Genomic DNA, 26,883 nt, shown 5'->3' with positions numbered 1-26,883 from the left:
TTACTGCGTTTGAGTTTTATGCGCCATTAAAGTTTAGGATAGTATAGGTCTTTCTGATAGCGGGGAGCGGGGAAGTCGCTTGTAGCGAGTAGAATAGAAACATTTATAATAGGAGGTGAATTTATTTTCGTGTTTCTGAAGCCACGTTAAATTGATTCGCAAACGGTTCCAACCGCTTCCTGACACAATCACTTCCAGTACTCATATAAAATATTGCCTTTTTGCGATTATGTACAATTCATCTAAATGAATACACATAGCAAAAACACATAGGAAGTGGTGAAGAGTGGGCGTTTTGGGGGCTGTCTTATGTAAATTCCTGACGTTCAAAAAGTGCTGTCTTGCAGCCAACTTTGAATAAATGATTTTTGATTTTGATTTTGATAATGCTTCAGTGGTTACGGAACATCATCGGATGTAAACAAATCATCATCATCATCATCATCATTCTCCTGTCCTTAACCCATCAAATATACCTACAAAACACACAGTTTGGTATAGTTTCTATCAGATTTAAGCCTCAATTCCGTATTTCCTTAATTATTAAATCCGCTAACAGTCGCACCATGGCCTTACCGCGTCCAAAAATCATAGACACAGTTAACCTACTTGGAGAGCATTTTATAGGCATTATAAAATGTTATGCCAGTACTGGTGCGTTCTCTTTTTGAAAATAATTATTATGTTTTATCTCGGCCGTTTATTCTTACTTGTGATGTGTCGGACTTGCATGATTTCTTGGTTAATTTTTAGTTAATATTATAGTTCTATATTTAGTTAGTAGAAGGATTGACGAGTTAGTTTAGAAAGTGTTACTTTTGGGTCCTAGATTTTAGAATTTTAGATCATAGGTTCGTTTCCCAACTTCTGTAGAGTCGAGTTGATCGTCAGTCTTCTTCTTATCATATCACCTGCAGGGTAGGCCTTAACTCCACATAAACTGAGTGACCAATATAATTTTTTTATTCAAACATCTCGCCTCCACCCGCTCCGAAGTATCCCTAATCGGAGAAATTCAATATTATATTTAAAAAACTGTATTACAAAGAATTAAACCGCATCAGTCAGAAAAACACTTGCTGAAAAGCGCATGAAAATCTGTCCACTCAAACATGAGATAATCGCGCACAAATATGCATGTATGTACATACTCACAGGTTAGTCATACCTCCTGTTTTTGAAGTCGGCCAAAAACTTCTCTTTTGCAGTCTGGGTCTAGCGCACAACAAAGCACTTTAACCCACCAGTTATTGTTCTAAACTCTTCAGATAAATAGTCGTTTAACCATTCAATGTTATCTGAGAGATAGCGCTGAGTAACTACAGTTAGCGATGATAACACTGAAGTGGTTAGCTTAGATTATGAACTATTGTCTGTTAAGTGGTTTAGATAGGATTTGTAGGGGATTTAGAGGGGACTTGAAAAGCTGATGATGATGGTGTCCTCTTAGCCGATTGTCGGGCACGATGGCTGTTCTCATATAAGGGGATCAGCCAGCTGCGCAGGACATGTTATAGTACACAGCTACAGAGACTCTATTCCTTCACTCTCATATCGTGATGGGAAAAGTAACCTGTCCAAAGATTGTACATAACCGTCTAAACATAGGTTATTCCTGTTTGTTCGCAGGGCTCCCCCCACGGCTCGGTGATGTCGTGCCAGTCGCTCGCCGCTCGCGCGTTCGCCGAGCCCGACAAGGATATGACACAATGCAGCAGTTTTCACAGGTAATGCTCATTATCTTCAAAACTTTTAACTGGTGCCGTCAGTAACTGGACATAGTAGAAATTAACTCCAAGTATTGCCAGATCCTTCGGATATTTGATATCCTGAAAGCTGATGAATCTAATGTGCCTATGGCAGAGCTAAAATACCTTCGTAAGCCAACGCCGCTTCGAACGACTGGTGGTCAGACTTTCTGGCTTCTGACTACCCGCATGAATGAACTACCAAAATGACAGCAAAGACCCACAATTTCACGTTCCTTCACAAAAAATCGCAATGCTACCCGTACCATTGGGATTTCTGTAAGAACTATGGAACCTCTGTAAGTATACAATGAAAAATAATACTTAACACAATATATTTTTGTTTTCAGATCGGTACGGTTCAGTTCTGACTCTCGGAGCTCCACCAGAGCCTCCAATGATGCGGAAAACAAGAGGGAGACACCTGGTGAGTACTACATCCTTCTCCTTCTTCGTATTCTGTTCCCAAGTTATTTGCGATCGGTCAGTGCAATAAATTTTGCGCTTCTATTCCTCTCTGTCAGCCGTTATATTGACATCTACTCCCTTGTTATTCATGTCCTCTTTCAAGCAGTCAATCCATTTTTCCCTGGTCTTCTTCAGCCTCTATCCATCCACATTTACAATTAACACACTCTTTGTAGCATGCTTTAGTACCACATCCATCGAAGGTACATATATTATGTATCCACTTAGTTTGATTACATCGAACAGTCATGATCATCTATACATATAATAAATCTGTAGAAAAGTAATTTTTGTACATTGAAGAAATTGGCAAAAAAAATAGCCAGCATGTTAAAGGATAACTAACAGAACCCATTTCCATCATTTTTGTCATTTTTGTCTGTTTGTCTGTTTGTCTGTTTGTCTGTTTATCTGTTTGTTTGTTCGGGATTCACGTAAAATCTACGAATTCAATGCAGACAATGCTTATATACAAAAATTCTACGTAACTTGGGGTATTACTTAGTTTTTGTTTCATCGAAAACGATTCACTCTATCAAAAGATATGATTAATTTTGTGAATTCAAGATGTAAAATATTACGACACGCAATCTGTTTGTCAAAACTGTACATTTGAATGTTGTACTTATATTAGTTGATCGGCCTATTATTAACCTTTACACAGAAAAGCACACCTTCATAAGTAACTTCGGAAGAAAAAAAAAAATGAAAATTGTGTTTAGCCAAGGTTAAAGTAGCTCCATCTGTGGTAATCTGTGTTAAATAAAATACATAAAATTTGTCAAAGGAGCGAGGTGGTAAGTGACAATAAATAACCATACATTCTTTATAGAGGATTATTATTTCAACAAATGGAGTTGTGTATTTTCCGTAATTCACCATATTTTAACACGTAGTGTAATTTTTCGATAGACATTTCAAAAGTGTTTGTCAGTTTGCCGTGCCACATCAAAATCCAATTATAATTATTACCTTGATGAAAGGAAAATAATAGTTCTCAGCCAAATTTAAAACGGTGCCATCTAAATTATTTTTTGAACATTATGTCAAAAATGATGACTTTAGTATAACAATTAATTATCATTTAAAGTTACAGATGGAGTTTATATCAGGATTTTTTCATAAACATAGTTTAGCTTATCTTCCACTAATGTGGTGGCCTTAAAACAAATTACTTTGAGTGAGTAGTATTAAGTAGACCTTCATTATTTTTTCTGATGCAAAATATGTTAACTTAATCCTAGAAGAAAGGAGGATCTGTCTCTCGCAAGCGCTGCTAAGCGTGAGGTAGGTAGGTAATGTAGGATTCTGTAGCTTTAAGAACAAGCCCAGATACAAAGTGCAGATAAGAAATGGGAGCTTTCTCGATTTAATACCATACGCACGTACAATGCTTTATGCGTCTGAAAACGTACAAATTGCGCGTCGCATACCAGAGACATGCTTACTTTCAAGTTCTGATCACAAATACACTGGTCACGATTACGAACAGTCTCAGTAAGACCCGAGCCAAGTCTTAAAAAACACCTTTTATATAAAACTGCGTTTGATGTCATTCAATCACAAAGACAGAATTGTTTTCTGTTGCAAATCCTATCCACCTGTATCCTATCCTAATCCAGCATGCATTGCAGGTGTGCATTGCACAAAAACCAATGGTATCCTATTCGAGAAGTCAAAAGAGTCGACCTGCCAACGTCAGCTTCTGCGCTAAGCAAGTGTTCTTAATAGTACCATCAGAATTACATTCATCGTTGAATGAGGTGAATAAATTTTCAGAAACCACAATAACAGTAGGAGCCAAAGCATATGATCGCTTCATAGAGCTCTGATTGGCCCCAGGTGCAACTGCAGGTTTCAAGTACGAACACATGAAGTGGTCTCTCACAGATACGTACATTTTGCCTATTCGTGAACTAATGCAAACATTTCGGTGGAGTCCCGGCTTAGGCCACCACATTAGGCGTGCGCGATCCTCGGGCGTGTGAGTAGCGCGGGCGCCGCGCGTGCGTCGCGAGCGCGTTACGTGAGCGTCGCGAGCGCGTTACGTGAGCGTCGCGTTTTGCTGCCCTGCGGCATTTGCAGCACGCACGCGCCGCTCTCCTTGACGTTTAACTGCTAAGGCGTTTAGCGGGCGGCGGGGATAGCGGGCGAAGGGGTAAGAACGCAACTCGAGCGCCGCGTGCTCGCCGCGAGCGCGTTGCTTGCACTCTTCACACATGCCGCAGGGCAGCAAAACGCGACGTTCACGCAGCGCGCTCGCGACGCCCGCGCTACTCACACGCCCGAGGATCGCGCACGCCTAATGTGGGGTTAGCCTTACCATAGTGAGTAAGTGCACAGAAAATCCCCGTCATACAAGTGTTTCTCCCCAGTAGTGAAACTATCCTACCCTATGCGCCTGCTGATGATGATGACTCATTTTATCATCCATCCAGCTATTCCCCAACTATGTTGGTGTTGGCTTCCAGTCACCGAATCTGTTTGAGTACCAATATTTTGCTTGGAGCGACTACCTATCTACCTATCTTCAATCCAGTCAACTACACAAGCCGATATCCATGGTAAGACTGACAGACTTTCTGGCTTCTGATTAGTCGCAGCAGCTGCAGAAAATGTACAAATGACAGCTTTGTCAGACTCAAAGCATATAGACATAGATTATAACTGTTTCCTGTGAAAATTACTTACGCACCATACGTAATAATTTTCCAAAATAGCTGACTAGATCCAGAGATATTCACAACGTCACAAACTTTACTTCTTTTGTTTAGATAAGTGGTCACATCCACAACACAACCTTGATCAATGAATCTATGCGACTGCTAAGTGCTAATCCTAATTATACTGTCACGTGAAAGAATGCACCTACGGGATATGTAGTATTTTGACTATTCTATACGCAGACGAAGACGAAGGTGAAGACGCAGACGAAGTTGCGGGCAACAGCTAGTTGATAATATAAGTTCATTTTAAAGAAAATGCACAGGCATACTGACATTTGAAAGCCAAAAAATAATAATTACATAGGCCTTTGCAGACTCTTATGAAAACTGATCTATGGTTCCAAAACTTGGTCCCAAAGGGACGTTTCATTTTTTTTTTATAATTTTTGCTAAAGATCTGTATTTTATCTCTTTTCAGGCTCCATATCCTTGACGGCGCTGTCAGTGACGCCCGTGACGTCACAGGGATCAGCCATGAGCCAGTCAGCACCCTCAGCATCAGCAACTTACGATGCTGATGATGATTCGGTAAGACCCCATCATCTGTCCATGACTGACCCCATCATCCAGCCTTTTCCCAACTATGTTGGGGATGGCTTCCAGTATCTATCACCATCTGCCTAGCGAACTACCTCTTCCAACTACTTGTTGTTCGCTGTCGTTCGGGACTGGCCTCCAGTCTCATAGAATGCGCCACGTGGAGCTACTGCCTGTCTGACCTCTTCAACAGTTATCTACGCAACCCGATAGTCCTTGATAAGATTGGTTGTCATATTTTTTGGTTTCGGAATTCCCTCAACGACTTTCAAAAATATTCAAATGACAGCCTGGTCCAAATTTTAACTTGCCTTCCGAAACACGGAGGAACTCGTTTTGTCAAGATGGTCATCCATCCACGGACCAGACTACGCCATTTTTGCTTAACCTTATGATCGATAGAGCCGCGTGGCTATTTAAACTACGAGTTCGTCAATAGTAGTATACTAATAAATCATTATTATAGTCTTTGATTACATTGTTGAACTTTTCTTTACAGCCGGTTCCCCCCGTACCTTCGTGCCGCTTCCCCAAGCTCGAGGAGTGTGCCCATTTTCACTACGAGAGGGTGTCTCTCGGCGGACTCAGCATTGAGACTGTTCGCTGTGAGGATAAGTGCCAAGACTCCATGGAAGACGGTGAAGGTATGCCATTTTTTTTTCTTGTGGGAGACCATCAGATGTACATATAGATATATAAAAAACTAGCTTCTGCCAGCGTTTTCATCCTCGTCCCGTGGGAACTACTGTCCGTACCGGGATAAAATATAGCTTATGTTACGCAGGAAGAGTGTAGCTTTCTAATGATGCAAGAATTTCTAAAATCGGTTCAGTAGTTTTTGAGTTTATTATCATAAAAACAAGGAAAATATGTTTTTTTTCCTCTTTATAAGATTAGTATAGATTGTTGAAAAGTTCTTCTGGGGAGTTTGTTGCGCCACTTCTACCCAACAAAAACACATTGGATGTTTTGAAGGGTGGGCGTTTTAGGGGGCAGTCTCATGCAATTCTACGTTACGAAATTAGACGTTAGAAAATTGCAGATTCTTAACCTATTTTGAATAGTTAATTTTATTTCAATTACTCAATATTCCTGTCCATATTCCAGGTTGGATCTGTCTAAAAGTGCGGTCCCACGTCAGTTCAACTGAAGAGGCTTCCGAGTCCAAAGCCCTGAGCTCCTCGTGGACTGAAGCCAGCGATGTACGGGAGTGGACGCTCACGAGGAACAGGGATAACTTGCTGCAGTTGGATGATATGTTGCATAGGTGAGGAGTTGAAGTATTTGTTGTTAAACATGTCAATTATGTGCTGTAAAGTAGGGAAATATATACAAAAAGTTGCAAAATAGATATATCTATATACATATTTAAATGATGATTATTATCTCTTTATTTTATTGATATAAAGTAGAACATATTGTAGCATAATGTAACAGATTTACAAAGTGGGTATCTCCAAAAACTATGACAATCATTCGTATGCACTGACAAGTTGCGAAATCATCATCTGCCTAGCTAGCCTTTTCCCAGCTATGTTGGGGTCGGGTTCCAGTGTAACCTGATGCAGCTGAATATCAGTGCTTTTACAAGGAACGATTGCTTATCTGATCTCCTCAATCCAGTTACCCGGGTAACCCAATTGGAAAGACAGCCGTAACTGGCCAGATATAGGGTGCTTACATAAAGAAACAGGTTACCAATACAGACAAACCTGTACGGGTAGGTACCGATCAGTGCAGGTATAATATTACAATACAATCCTATTGAAACAGAAACAGGTTTACCTGTTTCTTTATAAATGAGTGAATAGGATTGTATTGAAATATTATACCTGCACTGATCGGTACCTACCCATACAGGTTTGTCTGTATTGGTAAGCACCCTTACGTGAGTTTTGAAACATGGAGGAGCTTTTTATCACATCTACAAATAGACCTATGTATATGTAGATAAGTAACAAACATACAAAAACACAAACTCACAAACATTTAATAATATTAATGTAACTATTTCATCTTTCCAGATGCATATACGATCGCAAAGTCTCCGGATTACCGAACCTTCGAGAGAAAATCTCCCCAGCTCTCTCCCGGTCCGAGTCAGAATACCAGCGTCTGATATCAGACTACGTGCATCACCTGTCCATCATAGCGGACGACTCTATCAACTGCGGGCCCGTGCTTAACTGGCTGCAGATGGACAATAAGGGTAACCTAGGCTTTTACTTAATATGATAATACTAGCCGTTTTCCCGCGGTTTTACCTGCGTCCCATGATAACTACTGCCCGTACCGGGATAAAATATAGCCTATGTTACTCGTGGATAATGTAGCTTTCGAATGGTGAAAGAATTTTTAAAAACGGTCCAGTAGTTTTTGAGCCTATTCATTACTACCAAACAAACAAAGTTTTCCTCATTATTATATTACTATAGACTAGCTTCTGCCAGCGGTTTCACCCGCATCCCGTGGGAACTACATCCCGTACCGGGATAAAAAGTAGCCTATAGCCTTCCTCGATAAATGGGCTATCTAACACTGAAAGAAATTTTCAAATCGGACCAGTAGTTCCTGAGATTAGCGCGTTCAAACAAATAAACAAACAAACTCTTCAGCTTTATAATATTAGTATAGATAAGAAAGACGAAAAGAAAGACAATACATTTATTCACGCGTGTGACACATGGACTTAAAAAAAATGTACAAAAAATTAGACATAAAAGAAAGACGAATTACAAAAAGAGACACAACACCCACGTGAAACGGCCCCATTGCTGTCCTCAAAAAATTATATCAAATTTCATAAAAAAAACGCGTTTTTGGTACTTTAAGAGGGGTATATCTCTGTGCAACTTTATGTTCTGGACTTCAATTACGTATCAAATATTCTACGAGAAATTATAGATTTAACCTTTGGATAAAAAAAAAGAAATTTTAGACCAGTGAACGACCAATTATTTAAATTGATTATTTATTTATTTTATTTGCAGGTCACAAGCTGTTGGTGGCGAATGAAGACTCGTCGTCGATCAACACGCCAGCCGTCGCCGCTGCCTACTCCGTCAGGAAATATGTGTCACAGGTATATAATATTTAACATTCATATACACTTAAATAAAAGTGTCATAAAGTATAATTTTAAATAATAAAAAAACTAGTACACGCCAGTCAATGATGGTGAAACCAATTATTTTTCGCAAGCGCAAACACGAGATACAGAAGTAAAAATATATTCTAATATATAAAGAAGGAGAAAAAGAAATAAAAATAATTCTACATATAGAGAAATTCTGTCTTCCTTTTACTCATTTGCATTTTTTCGAGTATCAGTCCGAACCAGTCGTATTTGAGTGTAAAATCTAATAAAATACAAGAATAGAACTTTAATTATTGAATTTGTTTTCAGGCTCGAGACGAAATAAGCTTCGAAGTTGGCGACATGATATCTATCATCGATATGCCTGGTAAGTTTTACTTTATCAATATACTACCCGTTTTCACGGACCTTTTTCCCTGCCAGGATAAAATATAACCCATTTTTACCGGGGATGATGTACTTTACCAACAGTAAAAAAAAAAAAATTTTTGCTTACATGCACTTTTACATTGATTTACACATATCATTCACAAACAAATAATATTAAAAACGAAAAATTAATAAGAAAATTGATACTCGAATGATAATTGATGGATCAAAGAAATTAAGCTTAGCAAAACCAGAAAATCATTTTATTCCGATTAGAATGAAAATGAGCACATTTTTGATCACAAAAAAATACAAAAAACCAGACTTTAAGACTCCCCGCCCGTCTTCACCACTTCCTATGTGTTATTGCTATAAAAACAGTTGGTCCTCTTTTTGTACAATATACGGTTAGACTACACTGGGTTTAACGTACACAATACTGCCGCGCATGTTGTGTCGGCACGTCAATTACACTGACGTAGCCAACGCATGCGTGCTCGTTCTTTGTTCAAAGTTTAACATTGAGAAATGAAAAATATTTTGTTAACCAACAAAATTGTTTACAATGGTTGAGGCCCTAGATCCCACACTAGGATTCCCTGTGTTGTGGGATCATTGATGAAAGCTGTTCGATTTGGAATCGAACTTGACTGCCGTAGAATGAAATAAATGCCTTTTCAATAGCATTCATATGACATAGTTTTCATCGCGTTGGAACTTTGATAAATTAGGTTAAAATTTTCATAGATAAGGGACCATGATCCTTTATTTGAATGACTAAAAATGCCATGTGTATATTAATATTACCAAGCTCTACCAGGTCCAGCCGAATCCCTGTGGTGGCGCGGCAAGCGAGGCTTCCGCGTGGGCTTCTTCCCGCACCACTGTGTCGCCGTCATCGGGGACAAGGTGCCGCGCCATATGACGCAGCCACCGCCTATTGTCGGGTATGTATGTCTGACGAGCAATAGCCATGTAGCTAACTTATTTAACCGAAATAAGAGTCATACATTGACATTCAATAGGATGAATATTAAGTCAGAGCAGGTAAATGTCGGTCGTGCTTGTGATCTCTCTCCGGTGGTGTCGGATTGTCGTCGCATCGCGCTATGAGAGTGAAGGAATAGTGAGTGCACCTGTGTCCAAGCAAATGTGCCTGCACTATAATATGTCCTGTGCAGCTGGCTGATCTCCTTATATGACTAGTCATCTACCGAGCCTTTTCCCAACTGTTTTGGAGTCGGCTTCCAGTCTCACCGGATGTATCTGAGGACCAGTCTTTTACAAGGAGCGACTGCTTATCTGACCCCCTCAACCCAGTTACCCGGGCAACCAATACCCCTTGGTTAGACTGGTGTCAGACTTACTGGCTTCTGACTACCCGTAACGACTGCCAAGGATGTTCAATGACAGCCAGGACCTAAAGTTTAACGAGGCCTTCCAAACACAGTCATTGGTGTCTAAGGTATACTTAGTACATACAAACTATATGTATACTTAGTGAGTGCACCTGTGCCCAAGAAAATGCTCGAGCGCTGTTATACCTCCTACGCAGCTGGCTGATCTCCTTATGGGTAATTTTCTCAAATAATGGATAAATACCTCTAAAAAGATTTTTGAGAAAAAATTGCCTAGTTTCTTAATTTTATTATGATTGATAAATGTAAATAATAAGTTCGTAAAGTATGTTGAAAAGTGTCAATGTGTTAATTTTGAAAGAAAAATTCCGCATCCAAGTTTGAAAAATAAGTATTATATGAAAACGCAATTTGTATTATTTATGCAATTCTTTCTTCTCTTCCTCAACAGTTCAGTAGCAGTAGCCCCAATAAAACCGGTTCTCCGCAAGCACGGGAAGCTGATCTCTCTCTTCCGTAGCTTCATACTCTCTCGACCCTCGCGCCGCAGCCTGAAGCAGCAAGGCATATTGAGAGAGAGGGTCTTCGGGTGCGATTTGGGAGAACACCTGTTGAATTGTGGACATGATGGTGAGTTTTTGCCTATAATACTAGTTTTTAGGGTTCCGGACCCAAATGGTAAAACGGGACCCTTTTGTTTTCGCTCCTCTGTCCGTCCGTCTGCCACCAAGCTGTATGTCATGAACCGTGATAGAGAGTCGAAATTTTCACAGATGATGTATTTCTGTTGCCGCTATTACAACAAATACTGAAAACTAGAATAAAATAAATATTTTGGGGGGCTATACAACAAACGTGATATTTTTGCTCGATATCGATAATAGCAACACATAAGGGAGTACATAGGAGTAGCACATAAGGGAGTACATAGGGGTAACACATAAGGGAGTACATAGGAGTAGCACATAAGGGAGTACATAGGAGTAGCACATAAGGGAGTACATAGGGGTAACACATAATAGAGTACATAGGGGTAGCACATAAGGGAGTATATAGGGGTAACACATAAGGGAGTACATAGGAGTAGCACATAAGGGAGTACATAGGGGTAACACATAAGGGAGTACATAGGAGTAGCACATAAGGGAGTACATAGGGGTAACACATAAGGGAGTACATAGGAGTAGCACATAAGGGAGTACATAGGGGTAACACATAAGGGAGTATATAGGGGTAACACATAAGAGAGTATATAGGAGTAGCACATAAGGGAGTATATAGGGGTAGCACATAAGGGAGTACATAGGAGTAGCACATAAGGGAGTATATAGGGGTAGCACATAAGGGAGTACATAGGAGTAGCACATAAGGGAGTATATAGGGGTAGCACATAAGGGAGTATATAGGGGTAGCACATAAGGGAGTATATAAGAGTTTCATATAGGGGAGTATATAGGGGTAGCACATAAGGGAGTATATAGGAGTTTCATATAGGGGAGTATATAGGAGTAGCACATAAGGGAGTATAATGGGGGAAGCACATAGGAGTGTATACAGGTTTTTGCTACATAATAAATAATAAAAGGAGGATCATCGTTCCATCCGGGTGTCTCACGACAGCTCTTAAGTGTTTGCATTTTCCCTCTCAGTGCCAGCGGTGCTAGTATCATGCGCGGCCTGCATCGAGGCCCGGGGCCCAGTAGACGGGGTGTACCGGCTGTCGGGCGGCGCGGGGCTCACACAGAGACTGCGAGCTGCTTTCGACGCGGGGCAAGCACCCGACCTCTGCGCCCCGGCCGCCGCCAGGGACCCGCATGCTGTACCGTCGCTGTTGAAGATGTACTTCCGGTGAGTCTGTGCTAGTGTAATGGGCGGCATGTATAGCGGCCTAGGTGGCGCTAACTTTGGTACATAGCTTCAAGGATCGATACGTCACATCTTATCAAAGTCATATAATTTTGAGGTTATATAATGAATCGTACTTGTCATCAACATAAATAGAAAATAGGGAATAAAAGGAAGAAAAATGTCAGTCCGATTTATTATCCAAATGTACCGAGAGATTTTCAAATAATTGGTCCAGGAATCTGACTTTCTTGAACCACTTTAAGCCACTTAAAGGGCTTGGCGCAATGTTTTTTTTTTGACTTCGAAATTTTTTCAAAGGTCCAGTAACGTAGAAGGTACAAAAATATCATACAACTAAGGCGATTATCACACGGCACCGCGCGCCGCCGCGGAGGGCGGTGGCGGTAAAGCGGATTTCGTAGCAGTACCCCGCGCGGTAAGGCGGTTTACGCGCCTGTCCGCGCGGTTGGATTTAACGCGGATTTGACCAGTTTATTCACAGACAGTGGCAAAAGTGCAGCGCCCCGTGTGTTATGCACCGCCGGCCGGCCGCGTGGATGGGCGGTGGCGGTAAGAGCACCGCTCGAACGCGCGGTCAGGCGGTGTACGTGTGTTAGGCATCAACGGATTTAATACAATGCGACATGAGATCCGCTTCACCGCCTACCGCGGCGGTGCGCGGTGCCGTGTGTTAATCGCCTTATGAATATGAGATTTTACCTACCGTCACTTGCATATATGATGTAAAAAAATTTTCAGTATTTTTTCTGTCGTTTGTATTGTTTAGTTTCATTAAACTTTAGTATACGTACCAATTACAATAATACTTGTCCACAGCGAGCTACCAAATCCTCTATGCACGTACCAGCTATACGAGAGTTTCGTGAACGCAGTCCAAACTGGAGACGAGGCAGCCAGGCTTAAGGCCGTTAGAGATACTGTCGTTAAACTGCCTCCGCCGCACTATAGGTGAGTAGCTATAATATCTCTGGCTGTTCTCATAGAAGGAGGTCAGTCAGCTGCGCAGGACATATTATAGTGCACGCACATTTGCGCAGACACTCAATCCGACACGACCGGAAAGAGATCAGGCGCAGGACCGATGCACGAGTGTATCAATCACCAATTTCCAGACTCCGGGCTGCTTGGTGAATAGTTTTAATACCCTCAAAGCTATTTGTGCCCGACCCGGGAATCGAACCCGAGTTCTCGTGCTCAGCAGCCGCGCTTGCGTCAGCTAGACCAACGAGGCAGTTTAGTTATACAGTATTATACAGGATGTCAAAAATACATGTATATATTTTTTTCTTAATTTAAACCCTAGACACTTTTTTTTGTAATTTTAGCCTTACATACTTATTTTTTCTTTTCTTCCAAAACACTGGCCTACCTAATGAATCATTTACGTTGAGTACGAGTGCAGGAACAGTAATAAGACATTTATATGTATATTTTCTGTTAGTAATATAGTTTGTTAGTTATACAGTATTATACAGGGTGTCAAAAATATTTTATTTTTTGTATTTAAATTTTACAATTTTCTCCCTCTTCCAGGACACTAGCCTACCTAATGCGTCATCTCCGTCGAGTATCACTCCTGGGCTCGCAGACGGGCATGACGGCGCGGAACATGGCCATCGTGTGGGCGCCCAACCTGCTGCGAGCACCGCGTCCGCAGCACGCACTGCAAGGCGTCGCCGTACAGGTAACCCAGCTCAGAGATATTACTCAAAATCATGTTCAAATTAATTTAATACGTTTTGCAGGAGAAATGTCAAAAAAATTGGCCGTCAATTTTAGGTCACCCTGTATATTAAACTTTGCACGCGCTGTAGGGCGTCGCTGTGCAGGTAATGTAGCTCAGAGACATTAGTAAAAATCATGGTAAAATTATTAAAGATGTTTCAAAATGTATGGAGTCCACTCTTTGTATGAAATGGTGAAAAATATTTAAAACAGTTTTCAATGATCCAATTAGTTTAATTTGGCTTTCTTTGGCTGTAAAACACACAAATATACAATTGAAATTGGAACACACAAGGACACTTGTTCAAACCCCGCCCCCGGACGGTCAAATCCGGGGAAACCCGGACGGATAGCAGCCCTAAGCAGGAGAAATGTTAAAAAAATTGACCGTCAATTTGTGGTCATCCTGTATATTAACTTTCTCACTATGTATTTCGTGTATTAACAGCCAGTTTCTTCATCAAAAGTTAAAGCCAAAGTAATGTCTAAAGTAAAAGTAACGGTCAAATTCAATTTTTCTATTAGTTTTGCTGTCACTTTAGCCTTGAAAAAACGAATTTGACCGTTACTTTTACTTTAGACATTAATTTAACTTTAACTTTTGATGAAGAAACTGGCCGTAAGTGTGCAATAAAGAATAAGGAATCATGCATATGCCAAAAAAGAGACAGTAGCTATTTTGTAATTTTAAATTAAAGGTGTTACAAAAATCATGTGATTAACAGATTGTATATTTGAAGACTGCCTCGTTGGTCTAGTGGTCGCAAGCGCGGCTGCTGTGCCTGAGGTCTCGGGTTCGATTCCCGGGTCGGGCCGAAATCGCTTTGTGGGTTTTCTTAAACTTTCACAAAGCAGCCCGTAGTCTGGAAGTTGGTGATTGATTCACCCGTGCATCGGAGAGCACGTAAATGTCGGTCCTGCGCCTGATCTCTTACCGCTGGCGTCGGATTGCCGTCGCATCGCGCGCAGAGAGTGAAGGAATAGTGAGGGCACCGCAGTCCAAGCAAATGCTAGTGCACTGTAATATGTCCTGCGCAGTTGGCTGATCTCCTTACATGAGAACAGCCGCCGTAGCCGATAATCGGCTAGGAGGACATCAATTTTAAATTAAAGGTGTTACAAAAATCATGTGATTAATAGATTGTATATTTGAATAAATAATGTACTATGTATTTATTGTTAACAGGCGGTGGTGACAGAGTTTTTAATCTGCTACGCGGAGGAATTGTTCGCTCAAGAACAGGGCGAAGACTCGGGGCCTGAATCTCTTGAACAGGTAATATATTTATATGGCTATTTATTTAGTTATTGAAGTTGATTTTCTGGTTAAGTATATTGTGTTTTACTGGATTGTAACTACACTATATTTAAGTAAGCACTTAACTGGAGACTAATAATCTTGATATAACTCATTATTAAAAATTACGTTTAAAATATAATTTTAATTTGGCTTACACTCAATGTTAATACAATTTTTTTTTTAATGTTTTTATGTAAAAAATATGTTATCGGATAAGTAAATGGAGTGTAACTCAATTATTATTTTAAGCAGTCATTTCTTGTTTGATATGTATTTGTACAGAAAGTCTTATCTGGATTGTTTGCCTTTATTTTAGTACCTAATTAAATAGAGTATAGAATTGCCAAAAAGATTGCCTAGAAAAAAGTTTTAGCAAGTGTTTGATTTTTGGTTATAAAGATTTTTGATGTGATTGTTTCAGGAACGTTGTGAATCTCAGGTGGAGCTTCGTGGCACGGAGTCGTGTCGGAGACCTAAGAGTTTGCCCATCAATCCGCCTACTAAGTTATTGAGGTAAGGATAATAATATGTACAACCCGTGCCAATAAAGAATGGGATTAGAAATCGCGACAGCTGTATTTACCTCTCGCTCATGTGCTATAGTGTATGAGCGAGAGGTAAATACAGCTGTCGCGATTTCTAATCCCATTCTTTATCGGCACGGGTAGTATGTTCTTTTAACAAATGTACTTCCTTTGTATACCGTGTTTTTCATGTGAGTAAATAAGTCTTAATTTGTGTTCCTTAAATGTTTTTCATATTTTTTTTACGAAATTCTTGCAGTGTGTGTATATAGAAGCAGATTTTTAGGCTTTGTTAACTTATTCTTGGAAAATCCTATCGAAGAGTGCATCAGACCATTGTAGTTATAAGTTATTTTATTTTAAATGTGATATGTTTCTGACATACTCATTTTTATACCTAACTAAAAATTAGTTTTCACTATTGGTTTTGTTACTTGTGTCTTCACAATAGTTAACGTTTATGCATAAAACATTTACAACGGAAGTCTCAGACATCAACCGTCGTATCACAAGAACCTTTAAACGTCTAATGAACACTTGTCTAAAAAAAGTGTGGCTGCAAAATGGACCTTATTTCAACGTCATAATCTGTATTTTTTTTAGATAAGTGTTCAACAGACGTTTAAGTTTTTGTAGTAAGACCACAAATGTTTAACTTCAAAGCACAGTTATTTGAAGATATCTCTACGTTTTTTTTTATTTCTTGAAATTATCTCCACTTACAGTCTGGAAGAAGCCCGTCGTCGTGGACAGGCGGGCGGAGCCCCGGCGCTGTCGCCGCGCCTGCCGCCCGCCTCCGGAGCCATCGCCGCCGCCGCCGCCGCCAACACACAGCTGCGGCCCTCCTCGCACCTCCGCCCCAAGTATATCGAGGTACGTACACGCCGCCAACACACAGCTGCGGCCCTCCTCGCACCTCCGCCCCAAGTATATCGAGGTACGTACACGCCGCCAACACACAGCTGCGGCCCTCCTCGCACCTCCGCCCCAAGTATATCGAGGTACGTACACGCCGCCAACACACAGCTGCGGCCCTCCTCGCACCTCCGCCCCAAGTATATCGAGGTACGTACACGCCGCCAACACACAGCTGCGGCCCTCCTCGCACCTCCGCCCCAAGTATATCGAGGTACGTACACGCCGCCAACACACAGCTGCGGCCCTCCTCGCACCTCCGCCCCAAGTATATCGAGGTACGTACACGCCGCCAACACACAGCAGCGGCCCTCCTCGCACCTCCGCCCCAAGTATATCGAGGTACGTACACGCCGCCAACACACAGCAAGGCCCTCCTCGCACCTCCGCCCCAAGTATATCGAGGTACGTACACGCCGCCAACACACAGCAGCGGCCCTCCTCGCACCTCCGCCCCAAGTATATCGAGGTACGTACACGCCGCCAACACACAGCAGCGGCCCTCCTCGCACCTCCGCCCCAAGTATATCGAGGTACGTACACGCCGCCAACACACAGCTGCGGCCCTCCTCGCACCTCCGCCCCAAGTATATCGAGGTACGTACACGCCGCCAACACACAGCTGCGGCCCTCCTCGCACCTCCGCCCCAAGTATATCGAGGTACGTACTTATACAGGGTTCCCAACTATGTTGGGGTCGGCTTCCAGTCTAACCGGATTCAGCCGAGTACCAGTGCTTTACAGGAAGCGACTGCCTATCTGTCCTCCTTAACCCAGTTACCCGTGCAACCCAATATCCCTTGGTTAAACTGGTGTCAGACTTACTGGCTTCTGACTAACCGTAACGACTGCCAAGAATGGTCAATGACAGCCGAGACCTAGAGTTAAACGTGCCATCCGAAACACAGCCAATGGTGTCTAAGATATACTTAGAAAGTATCTCTTTATGTGAAAAAATAATGTGATTGTTATAATATATTTTTTCTTTTTACAGGTCGGATCAGGTCCCAACAATTTACCGCAATACCACACCGTATTAGAATTACCTGCACCCGGTAAGTATTATTTTTAGTTGAAAGAAAAATTAAACCGACTTCCCAAAACACTAAAAAGCAAAAAAAAAAAACTAATTTTAGGTGCATCGGCCTAGAAGTCGGTGTCTAATGGATGTTACTAAGTTAATTTTGCCACCGACTTCTAGGCCGATAAACCTAAAATTAGTTTTTTTTTTTGCTTTTTAGTGTTTTGGGAAGTCGGTTTAATTTTTTTGTAAAAAAGTTTTTTATTTACAGCTTCTCAGTGATACGAATAGTTGTCACTATCCATATAAGTGGGAAGTTCTCATCAATACAAAGAATATAAGTCCAAATACGAGGTATTTTACATATTTTCACGAGGTTTGTCAAAAATTTGGCCTGAAGATCAGTGTCAAGAAGACGGAGGTTATGTCCTTGGACAATAACGGTCACGAGACACTGACTATAAGACTCGGTGAGGACTCGTTAAAGCAGGTCGATAAATTCCGTTATTTGGGGAGCACATTAACATCGAAGTGCGACCTTGATGTAGAGATCAACAGCAGAATCGGTGCTGCTGCCGCAGCATTCGGCAAGCTGGATGCCAAGGTCTTCCGTTCCCATGATCTTAAACTGGCTACAAAAATATCGGTTTATATGGCAATAGTATTGCCTAACATCTTATACTCTGCTGAAACGTGGACTGTGTACCGCCGGCATATCCGCACACTAGACCAATTCCACCTCAAATGTCTACGTAAAATACTTAAGATCCGATGGTCTGATCGTGTGCGAAACACCGAAGTGCTGCGACGAGCCAATGTCGGTGGCATTGAGGCTTACCTTATGCGGCGACAGCTTAGATGGTGCGGTCACGTGTCACGTATGGCGGAGGAGCGAGTGGCTAAGCGCATCTTTTATTCCGAACTAAAGGAGGGCAAACGAAAGCAGGGCGGACAGTTCCTCCGATATAAAGATGTGCAAAAACGTCACATGAAAAAATGTGACATTGAGCCTTCGCAATGGGAAGGGCTAGCAGCCCAACGGCCTGATTGGAGAGCTCTAGTTAGAAACAAAGTTTCTGACTTTGAGGAGCGTCGTCGGTCAGAGCTTGATTCTAGACGCGACGAACTGAAAGCCCGACCACCCGCGGCAATCAGTTACAATTATGATAATGGTGTGCTCACATGTCCGCAATGTGCGCGGACCTTCTCAAAGAAGATTGGCTACTGTAGTCATATGCGAGCACACCAGCGACAATTATCTGTACGGAGTTGAGGCAGTCGCCGTGACCGAAATCGGTCTGGAGTCATCATCATCATTTTACATATTCAGTTGTCGAGTTCCCTCGACTTTCTCTGGTCTCCATCATCAGGTCAGCTCCAAACCTTCAATGTTGCAAAGGTCTTGTCAATACAAATAATTTAAGCCCAAACACGAGGTAGTTTACATATTCAGTTGTCGAGTTCTCTCGGCCCTTTCTGGTCTCCATCATCAGGTCAGCTCCAAACCTTCACTGTTGAATAGTGCTTTTAGGCGTACACCTGAGTGTCGAGTTTTTACCCTATGTATGCCTACAACTTTCGAAGGTTGCCCTCGATTTCTCAGGGTTTCCATCATCAGATCCTGACCTGATGACTATGGGACCAACTGGCAGTTATTCCAAGTCGAACAAAAAAAGAATCACGTAAATCGGTCTATAAACCTCGGAGTAATCGATGTACATACATAGAAAAAAAAAAAAAAACATACCGGCCGAATTGAGAACCTCCTCCTTTTTGGGAAGTCGGTTAAAAATTATTAAATGTTTTGAAAGAAAAAAGGTTTCTAGACGCTTTGTCCAAATATTCAGTCCTATTTTATAATGCGCACATAACGATTTTTTTTTCTCAAATAATTGTAAAAATTATCAATGGAGGCGTCACGTACGTTTGGCAAAAAACATATTTTATTTTGTCGATAATATTAGTAGTATGCACAAATTTTTAACACGTTGAAAATCGAGTATTCCGTATTTGTAGTAAGGTTTATTTTTGCACGCGCACTGCTTTTGTCATTGAGAATGCTCGAAGGCGCTCGGGGTGAAATAATAAGAGGAGCCGACCGACGCCGATCGTGTACTTTTTCTCGGTCTTGCTGACGTTTGGGTCCAATTGCATCTCACGCAGCCGATCGGAGCCGACTCCGGTCTGTGTGAAAAGAAAAATGCGCGCTGATGCTCTCCCAGCCGGTCTATCTGAACGGACCCTAAAAAAAATATTTTTCATATGTTTTCTCAAGTTATTATTGCATTTTCCTCAGGTAAGCGTGGTCTAAAGCGGTCCCCCAGCGGTTGGCGCGGCCTGTTCACGCGCAGCAAGCAGCAGCGAGCTCGCAGTCGCCGCGACACCGCGCCCACGCTGCCTCCGTCTCCTACACCGCCGCCCGTATGCATATATACACTAGATATATAACTTGTTTTATACAGCTCTTTCTAGCTGATCATCGGCTGTTCTCATGTAAAGACATCAGCTGCGCTGCGCAGGACATATTATAATGCAGGCACATTTGCTTGGACACAGGTGCACTCACTATTCCTTCACTCGCATAGCACGATGGGACGACAAGCCGACATCTCTCCGATGCACGGGTGAATCGATCACATACTTCCAGACTATGGGCTGCTTTGTGAAGAGAGTGAAGGAACAGTGAGTGCACCTGTGTCCAAGCAAATGTGCCTGCACTATAATATGTCCCGCGCAGCTGGCTGATGTCCTTATATGAGGACAGCCGCCAAAATCCATTATTAGTATAAATAATCTTAATTCCTCTTTAAAATGAAGACATATTTCAACAGGACGTACCAATGTGCCAGTCGGGCCTAGGGCTTCGCCCCGTGAAGTCGTGCGAGTCCCTCACTTCGGACACGGACACCCTGGCGCCGCTAGCCGACAGGGCTGCTGTCGCTTTGAAACATCATACCAGGTAAGTTTTATGTTGAATGTAGATTTACTAACTTTTCTTTTGGTTTTGTTTGCGTTCAAATCGGGCCATTTTGGGCCTGGCTTCGAAAAAATAATTTGGATATAGGTATTGATGAATAGTAATTTATGTCCTACCTTAAGGTTTCGAGCTACAGAATCTACATAAAATATATTCTTACCAGGTGCAGAATTTTTTTATTTGAAAATGTAATTAACGGAGAAAATAAACATCGGAATTGATAAGCACCTCCTGTTTGAGAAGTCGGTTAAACATGAAATGTACAACAACAACCCACCCATTAGGTAGTCAACTGCATCCCGTTGAGAGTAGAAAAATATCCCATAATGGTTAGGAAGAGATGAATATTTATTTCTCTTGTTATCACCACGCTGAATAAATTAGAATTTCAAATAAAAACACCCAGACAAAAAACAAAAAAAGTACGAAAAATAAAAGTGATCTTAAAAAAGTGTGCCCAGGCAAGGACGGACATACGTATGTACTCAAATGAGTACAGTAGCTAAGTACGGCCAGAATGACATTTTATGTCAAGTTTTTTGTTCAAAGAAGCCGCTCATCGTGCGATGTGTGGCAACACAGCGCGATGTTGCCGGCAACTGTTGCGCAACAGTCGCCCAATGTGGACTTAAGGTAAAAACTAACGCTTGGACAACTAATTTCGGCGTTTTGTGTGCCTCATCCACCATTTTAATATCTAATACTCATTTGCGGATCATTTTAACATACTAGGTACATACATATAAACTTGAATTTTAATAAACCTACTAAATTATAGTAATTCGTTTGCAATCGGAGAGCACGTAAATGTCGGTCATGATCGTGATCTCTCTCCGCTGGTGTCGGATTGCCGTCGCATCGTGCCATGAGAGTGAAGGGATAGTGAGTGCACCTGTGTCCAAGCAAATGTGCCGCCACTATAATATGTCCTGCGCAGCTGGCTGATCTTCTTATATGAGAATAGGACATCATCATTATAATAACTCGTTTGCTCACTAATCTCGCATGAATCAATATAAAAAATAATATGCATGGTTATTTTTTGTTGAGCGTGGTGATAATAATGAAATAAATTAATTTGATTATTAAACTAAGAAATCCAAGCGGTTAACTACATAATATTTTCATTTCTAAAACACTAAACGATTGAGAAATCCGGATGTTTAAGTCTTTTATTATTTACCCAAGTACAGGAACAGTTGACTACACATTTACTCCATTTGAGTAGGCATTTACCTAAAGTTCTTTCAATCCCCTAATGTTTCTTTTTCTAATTATTTTTTGCAATAAAAAGTTTGGAATATATTTTATTTAAACATTTGGATCGAAAAAACTATCGGTGTTATTAATTTTAGACATCAAAATTTACTTTTGAGTTATATTACTACCGCCAATGACAAAATAACACATCATTATACTCTTAAAATAAAATGTATATTAAATTTCCCGCTACCAGTCAAACCTTAACAAATACTAATCACCACATCGCCAACAGGTCATCATCATGCGACTCCTACTTTGAGCCGTGGCAAGCCGAGTTAGCCGACATGAGACTACGTCTATCACCACAGGAGAGAGATCACCACATGTTCAGCGAAGAAGATGACACGCAGCTGCAGATGAACCACGCACAGGTCAGTTGATCAAGTGGTGATTAGCGACCACGAATTCAGCGGAACAGGTGATAGGTAACAGCAGGTGAATCATGTAAAGGTATGTTGGTCAAGTGGTGATTATTTTACGAGTTGAGATTAGTAACAGGAGAGAGATCACCACATGTTCGGCGAAGAGGACGACACACAGCTGCAAATGAACCATGCCCAGGTACGTTTGATCAAGCGGTGATTAGTGACAAGGGAGAGATCACCACATCTACAGGGAAGAGCATGTTACGCAGCTGCAGATGAACCACGCACAGCTATGTTTGATCAAGTGGTGATTGTTATCCGAGTGGTGATTTTCGAGTGAAAGGTACTTATCAATCACCTTTCACTCGACTAAATGTTCAGCCACGATCCATGCGTAGTTTTTTGGTTAAATTGTGATTTTTTAGTATGAGATGGTCATTAAATTTTCAGCAAAGAATACCATATACAGTTGTGTATGTTCTATTGTTTGTTCATGTGGTGATTAACGAAAGGAGATGGCCAAATTTTCATAGTAAAATAACCCAGAATCGACAGCAACGAAATGGGTACCAATGGGTTCATTATGATAGACCTTTGATGGTGCCAAAAAGTCAAGCCTGAAATCCATGGGGTATAGGAGCTATATCACATTTTCACAAAAATAGGTTATGTTGAATTTATGTTGATTTTAAAGATTATTTACATAAAGGACCATAAAAAACAATGTATACTAACATTATACATGCGAATAGTTACAGAGCAGAGTTTGCCTGGTAATTAAAAGGTCTTGAGTTTGACCCCCACCCATTGCACTATTCCTATGAACCACTCCAGATACGATTAAGTACCGACCTTACCTACTTGAAGAGGTTTCCCTGTTATGTGGAAACTTCTGAACTGGCAAAGGTTGATAAAAAAAAAAAACTTAAAAGAAAAAAAAAGAAGTTTTACTTTTTTTTATTTTTAGTATGCGAATAATATAAGCCCAAACACGAGGTAGTTAATATTCACCATTGCCGAGTTCCCTTTCTCCATCATCAGGTCAGCTCTAAACCTTCACTTGTATAGTGCTAACAGACATACACCTGAGTGTAAAGTTTTTATCCTAGACGCACAACTTCTAAAGAAATGGCAAACAGAAAAGTTAAGCTTTTTTACTTGTACTAAAATCTTAATCGAAATAACCTTGTAAAAAGAGAACCCCATGGTTTTTAGATGATATGAAATACTTTTTGTAATCTACAAATTATACTGAATCCAACCATACATACGAAGTTTCTGTCGACTCTGGGTTTTTTTTTGGCCATCTCCTTTGTAGAGAATCTCAACATATTCTCATTTTTTTAATGCTACTTATCTTTCATTTTAATTCAAAATAACCTAATCACCTTTCTGTCTATTCTAGGGTGATTCCCTGTGCTCGACGCCGCCAGAATCCGGTCTATGCAGCGCGGAGCCCAGTCCGAGACGTAACTTACGCGTCGACATACACCAAGCCAACGAATTGGCTGAACGGTGAGTTTTGAAACCTGTTTAATTAGTAAATAACTTTTTACGTCATGATTTTGTCTGTTCTTTATTTTGTACGCCATGTAAAAGATGAGAGGCATATGCTTTTACCATGTTTTACAAAAAAATATATACATAACTTTATCTTCATTTAATCTCGGTATTTGAGACATATATGAAATCAATGTAAATACATAAAAAAAACTATACCTAATTCCGACGAACTTCTGTTAATAATAACTCTTCTTGGCAGTAGTTAATATAGGTACCTAAAACTTTCTGCTAAGTCTGTGACTGTTAAAGATAAAGATAAAGATAAAGATATTTATTATTGCAAATACGGGTTACAATGATGTTGTTACATAAGGGTAAAAAGATCCGCCATATTTTACCAATTGGCATGCAATATAATATTAATAAATCAAAAATTATTAAACATAGGATTTAGAAGAAGAACAAGGAAAAATATAATTAGGAATTATAAAGTCATTTTCATTTATGAAATCTAAAATATTATAATATACTTTACTCGCTAAAAACTTGACTTGACAAATACTATGCCGAAAACGGCATCAAAATCGATTATTTATTTTATTTTCAACAGATTTTCATTTCTTTCAAATATGCATCTTAACTTCTTTATCATAAGGTCGATTTCATACCCCATTTATTTACTCAACCTTAAGACATCGACATAAAGTAAAAATATTGTATTATTTTCAGAAAGTCTTTTAAAATATCACGCTGCATGTCACAGTGTGTGGTTTAAAGATATTTTTACAAGATTTGTCGAATTGGATATACTTTACAAACTTGAATTGTGGACTTGTTCTTAATGTTAGTTAAATATTATTTTGATTGTTAAGTTTGATATTATTTTATTTTATAAGTAAACTTAGTAGTACATATTTTGCATAGAATTGATGAACGTAACTATGGTACATACTTTTGTGTGTTCAATAGAAGTGTTTAATGAATACAACCCGTGCCGATAAAGAATGGGATTAGAAATCGCGACAGCTGTATTCAACTCTGGCTCATGTGCTATAGTGTATGAGCGAGAGGCAAATACAGCTGTCGCGATTTCTAATCCCATTCTTTATCGGCACGGGTTGTAAATATTTATTAGCTGAAATCGAAATACTCCTGTACTCTGGTTAGGTATTCAACTATTGTTGTTTTTCAAGTAGTCTATTTTGTACTGTGTATTTGAGTATTACCTGTTTATACGTTTTAGCTTTTCAACCTCAATAAACAAAGTTAATTTTAATATGCTATTTTTTCTCCCCAGTCGTCGCCTAGCCCTAGAGGAGCAACTTTCCTCAATCGGCTACATCGACGGCGAGTCTCCGCGTTCCCGCCCGCCGCCCGAGAAGCGTCACTCCGCCCGCCCTGCCTCGCCGCCCAACTCCGATATTGCTAAGAGGTAAGGATCTGAATAGGCAATTTTTTTTAAAGGAGAGGAGTGAGAACAGGACCCTTGTGTTATCAAGAGAGGAGAGGTAGAAGATTAAGTTTTCCTTAATGAGTAAGTATGACACCAACATAAATAGAATCTAGTGTAAATGTGTATTAGTGCCTAATAGCAGGGTTAAAAAACAGCTATGAAATAATGTGCAATTTTTGGATCTTATACTTACTCATTTTAATGGCGATTTGTTAGAAATGTGATTAAACTTAAAATCCAGATAATATTTCCCCTCAAATAATAATTAAAAGTTCCACATAAAAAATTACTGTGCTTCCGCAACCTCCAATATTTTATTTCTAGATTCCACCAGCGGTTTGACCCTCCATAGGAACAACTTCCCGCATCCGATTAAAAAGTAGCCTATCCGTTGTTCTAATGAATAAGCTACATTACATACTGCCAAGTTTCATCAAAACACGTGAAGAAGTTACGAACACACACTAACAAACTTTCTCCTTTAAAATATTACTATACTTGACTTTTAAAATATCAAAATAATAACAATTTGTCCACAGACTATGCAAAGACCGAGATAGTCCACTAGCGTCACTCACAGACTTCCCGACCTCTCTAGGCAACGTGAAACTCAGGTATGTGACACAAACATAATATTATATACATATACATTATACATACATATACTTACTCTCTATACATAGTTGTGTGTAGTTGTGTTCTGTATACATAGTGCCGTGTCTAGTTGTTGTTTCCTCTGTGGAAAAATAGACTTGTTTTACAATAGTTTTATTAAAACATGGTATTCTTTGTCAAATGAATTTGTTGTTATATTGCTGATCATATAATCTGGTATTGATGGTATATCTCACGAAAGCGGGTCAGCCATACTTTTTATGTATGAATCAGCGACTCCACCCACATACAAACACAATGTGCACATACATTTACACAAGTATTCCTCACCCGCTTTCGCGAGATCACGTGTCTATACCAGATTATATATTTAGCAATAGAACAATAAATGTATTTAAAATACACGAGAATAAGATTAACGAAAAAAGAAGAATTGCTTTGGGTCCATTTTTCTGTAGGTAAATGATAAACTAGACTAATAAGTTAGTTTTCATTATTTTTTGAAGATAGAGATCGAATGTAGTCATAGAACAGTTTCACCCATTTTCAGTTTTGGTTTGATGCGGCAATTGAAATCCAATTTTGATTGAACTAAAAAAAACACTCCTTTTATAGACAGTCGGTTAAAAATGAGTACATGAATGCTCTAAAGCTTTAGTTTTTTGTCAAAAATTAAAAAAAAATGATAATTAACAATTTTGACTTTTATCCTTTTCCTTATATGGTGAAACTGTTCATGTATATTATTTCTGATCCGAGTACATACATATTTAGAACTATTACTACTTTTTCACTAAAAAGATTGTGGGTCTAGCACAAACAACTTCAAAAAATAGTTAAAGAATTTTATTGAAGATATTCTTTTAATTAAATAGTAGATAGATGCTTTATATTTTTTTTTACTTTTAACCGTTTATTCATATTTAGAGTCGGTAACATTTGTTTTTGTTATACCCACAATCTGAAACTCGTACAAATTATAAATAGAGCTATATTCAGAACATTTTCAGTAACATGTAATATTATCAAGTTGTGTGAGTAGCCACTTGA

General features: G+C 40.1%; 1 protein-coding gene across 1 annotated transcript in view; it reads left to right on the top strand.

Annotated features, from left to right (window-relative positions):
• Positions 1-26,883, top strand: part of LOC124643844 (GTPase-activating protein CdGAPr) — a 39,138-nt gene that overhangs the window by 4,206 nt on the left and 8,049 nt on the right. Inside the window, exons 2-24 of the mRNA XM_047182952.1 lie at positions 1,630-1,727; positions 2,099-2,175; positions 5,361-5,470; positions 5,979-6,123; positions 6,587-6,746; positions 7,504-7,688; positions 8,470-8,561; positions 8,886-8,943; positions 9,766-9,892; positions 10,755-10,933; positions 11,953-12,151; positions 12,989-13,120; positions 13,706-13,856; positions 15,084-15,173; positions 15,619-15,710; positions 16,447-16,594; positions 17,631-17,691; positions 19,954-20,078; positions 20,489-20,616; positions 22,130-22,268; positions 23,668-23,777; positions 25,063-25,197; positions 25,758-25,832. Of these exons, the coding sequence (XP_047038908.1) occupies positions 1,630-1,727; positions 2,099-2,175; positions 5,361-5,470; positions 5,979-6,123; positions 6,587-6,746; positions 7,504-7,688; positions 8,470-8,561; positions 8,886-8,943; positions 9,766-9,892; positions 10,755-10,933; positions 11,953-12,151; positions 12,989-13,120; positions 13,706-13,856; positions 15,084-15,173; positions 15,619-15,710; positions 16,447-16,594; positions 17,631-17,691; positions 19,954-20,078; positions 20,489-20,616; positions 22,130-22,268; positions 23,668-23,777; positions 25,063-25,197; positions 25,758-25,832 (2,816 nt within the window). The remainder of the gene's footprint in view (positions 1-1,629; positions 1,728-2,098; positions 2,176-5,360; positions 5,471-5,978; positions 6,124-6,586; positions 6,747-7,503; positions 7,689-8,469; positions 8,562-8,885; positions 8,944-9,765; positions 9,893-10,754; positions 10,934-11,952; positions 12,152-12,988; positions 13,121-13,705; positions 13,857-15,083; positions 15,174-15,618; positions 15,711-16,446; positions 16,595-17,630; positions 17,692-19,953; positions 20,079-20,488; positions 20,617-22,129; positions 22,269-23,667; positions 23,778-25,062; positions 25,198-25,757; positions 25,833-26,883) is intronic.

Source organism: Helicoverpa zea, chromosome 28 (genome assembly GCF_022581195.2).
Source record: "Helicoverpa zea isolate HzStark_Cry1AcR chromosome 28, ilHelZeax1.1, whole genome shotgun sequence".
Taxonomy (NCBI): domain Eukaryota; kingdom Metazoa; phylum Arthropoda; class Insecta; order Lepidoptera; family Noctuidae; genus Helicoverpa; species Helicoverpa zea.
Note: the sequence above shows the minus strand (reverse complement) of the source record. Positions and strands in the feature narration are given on the sequence as shown.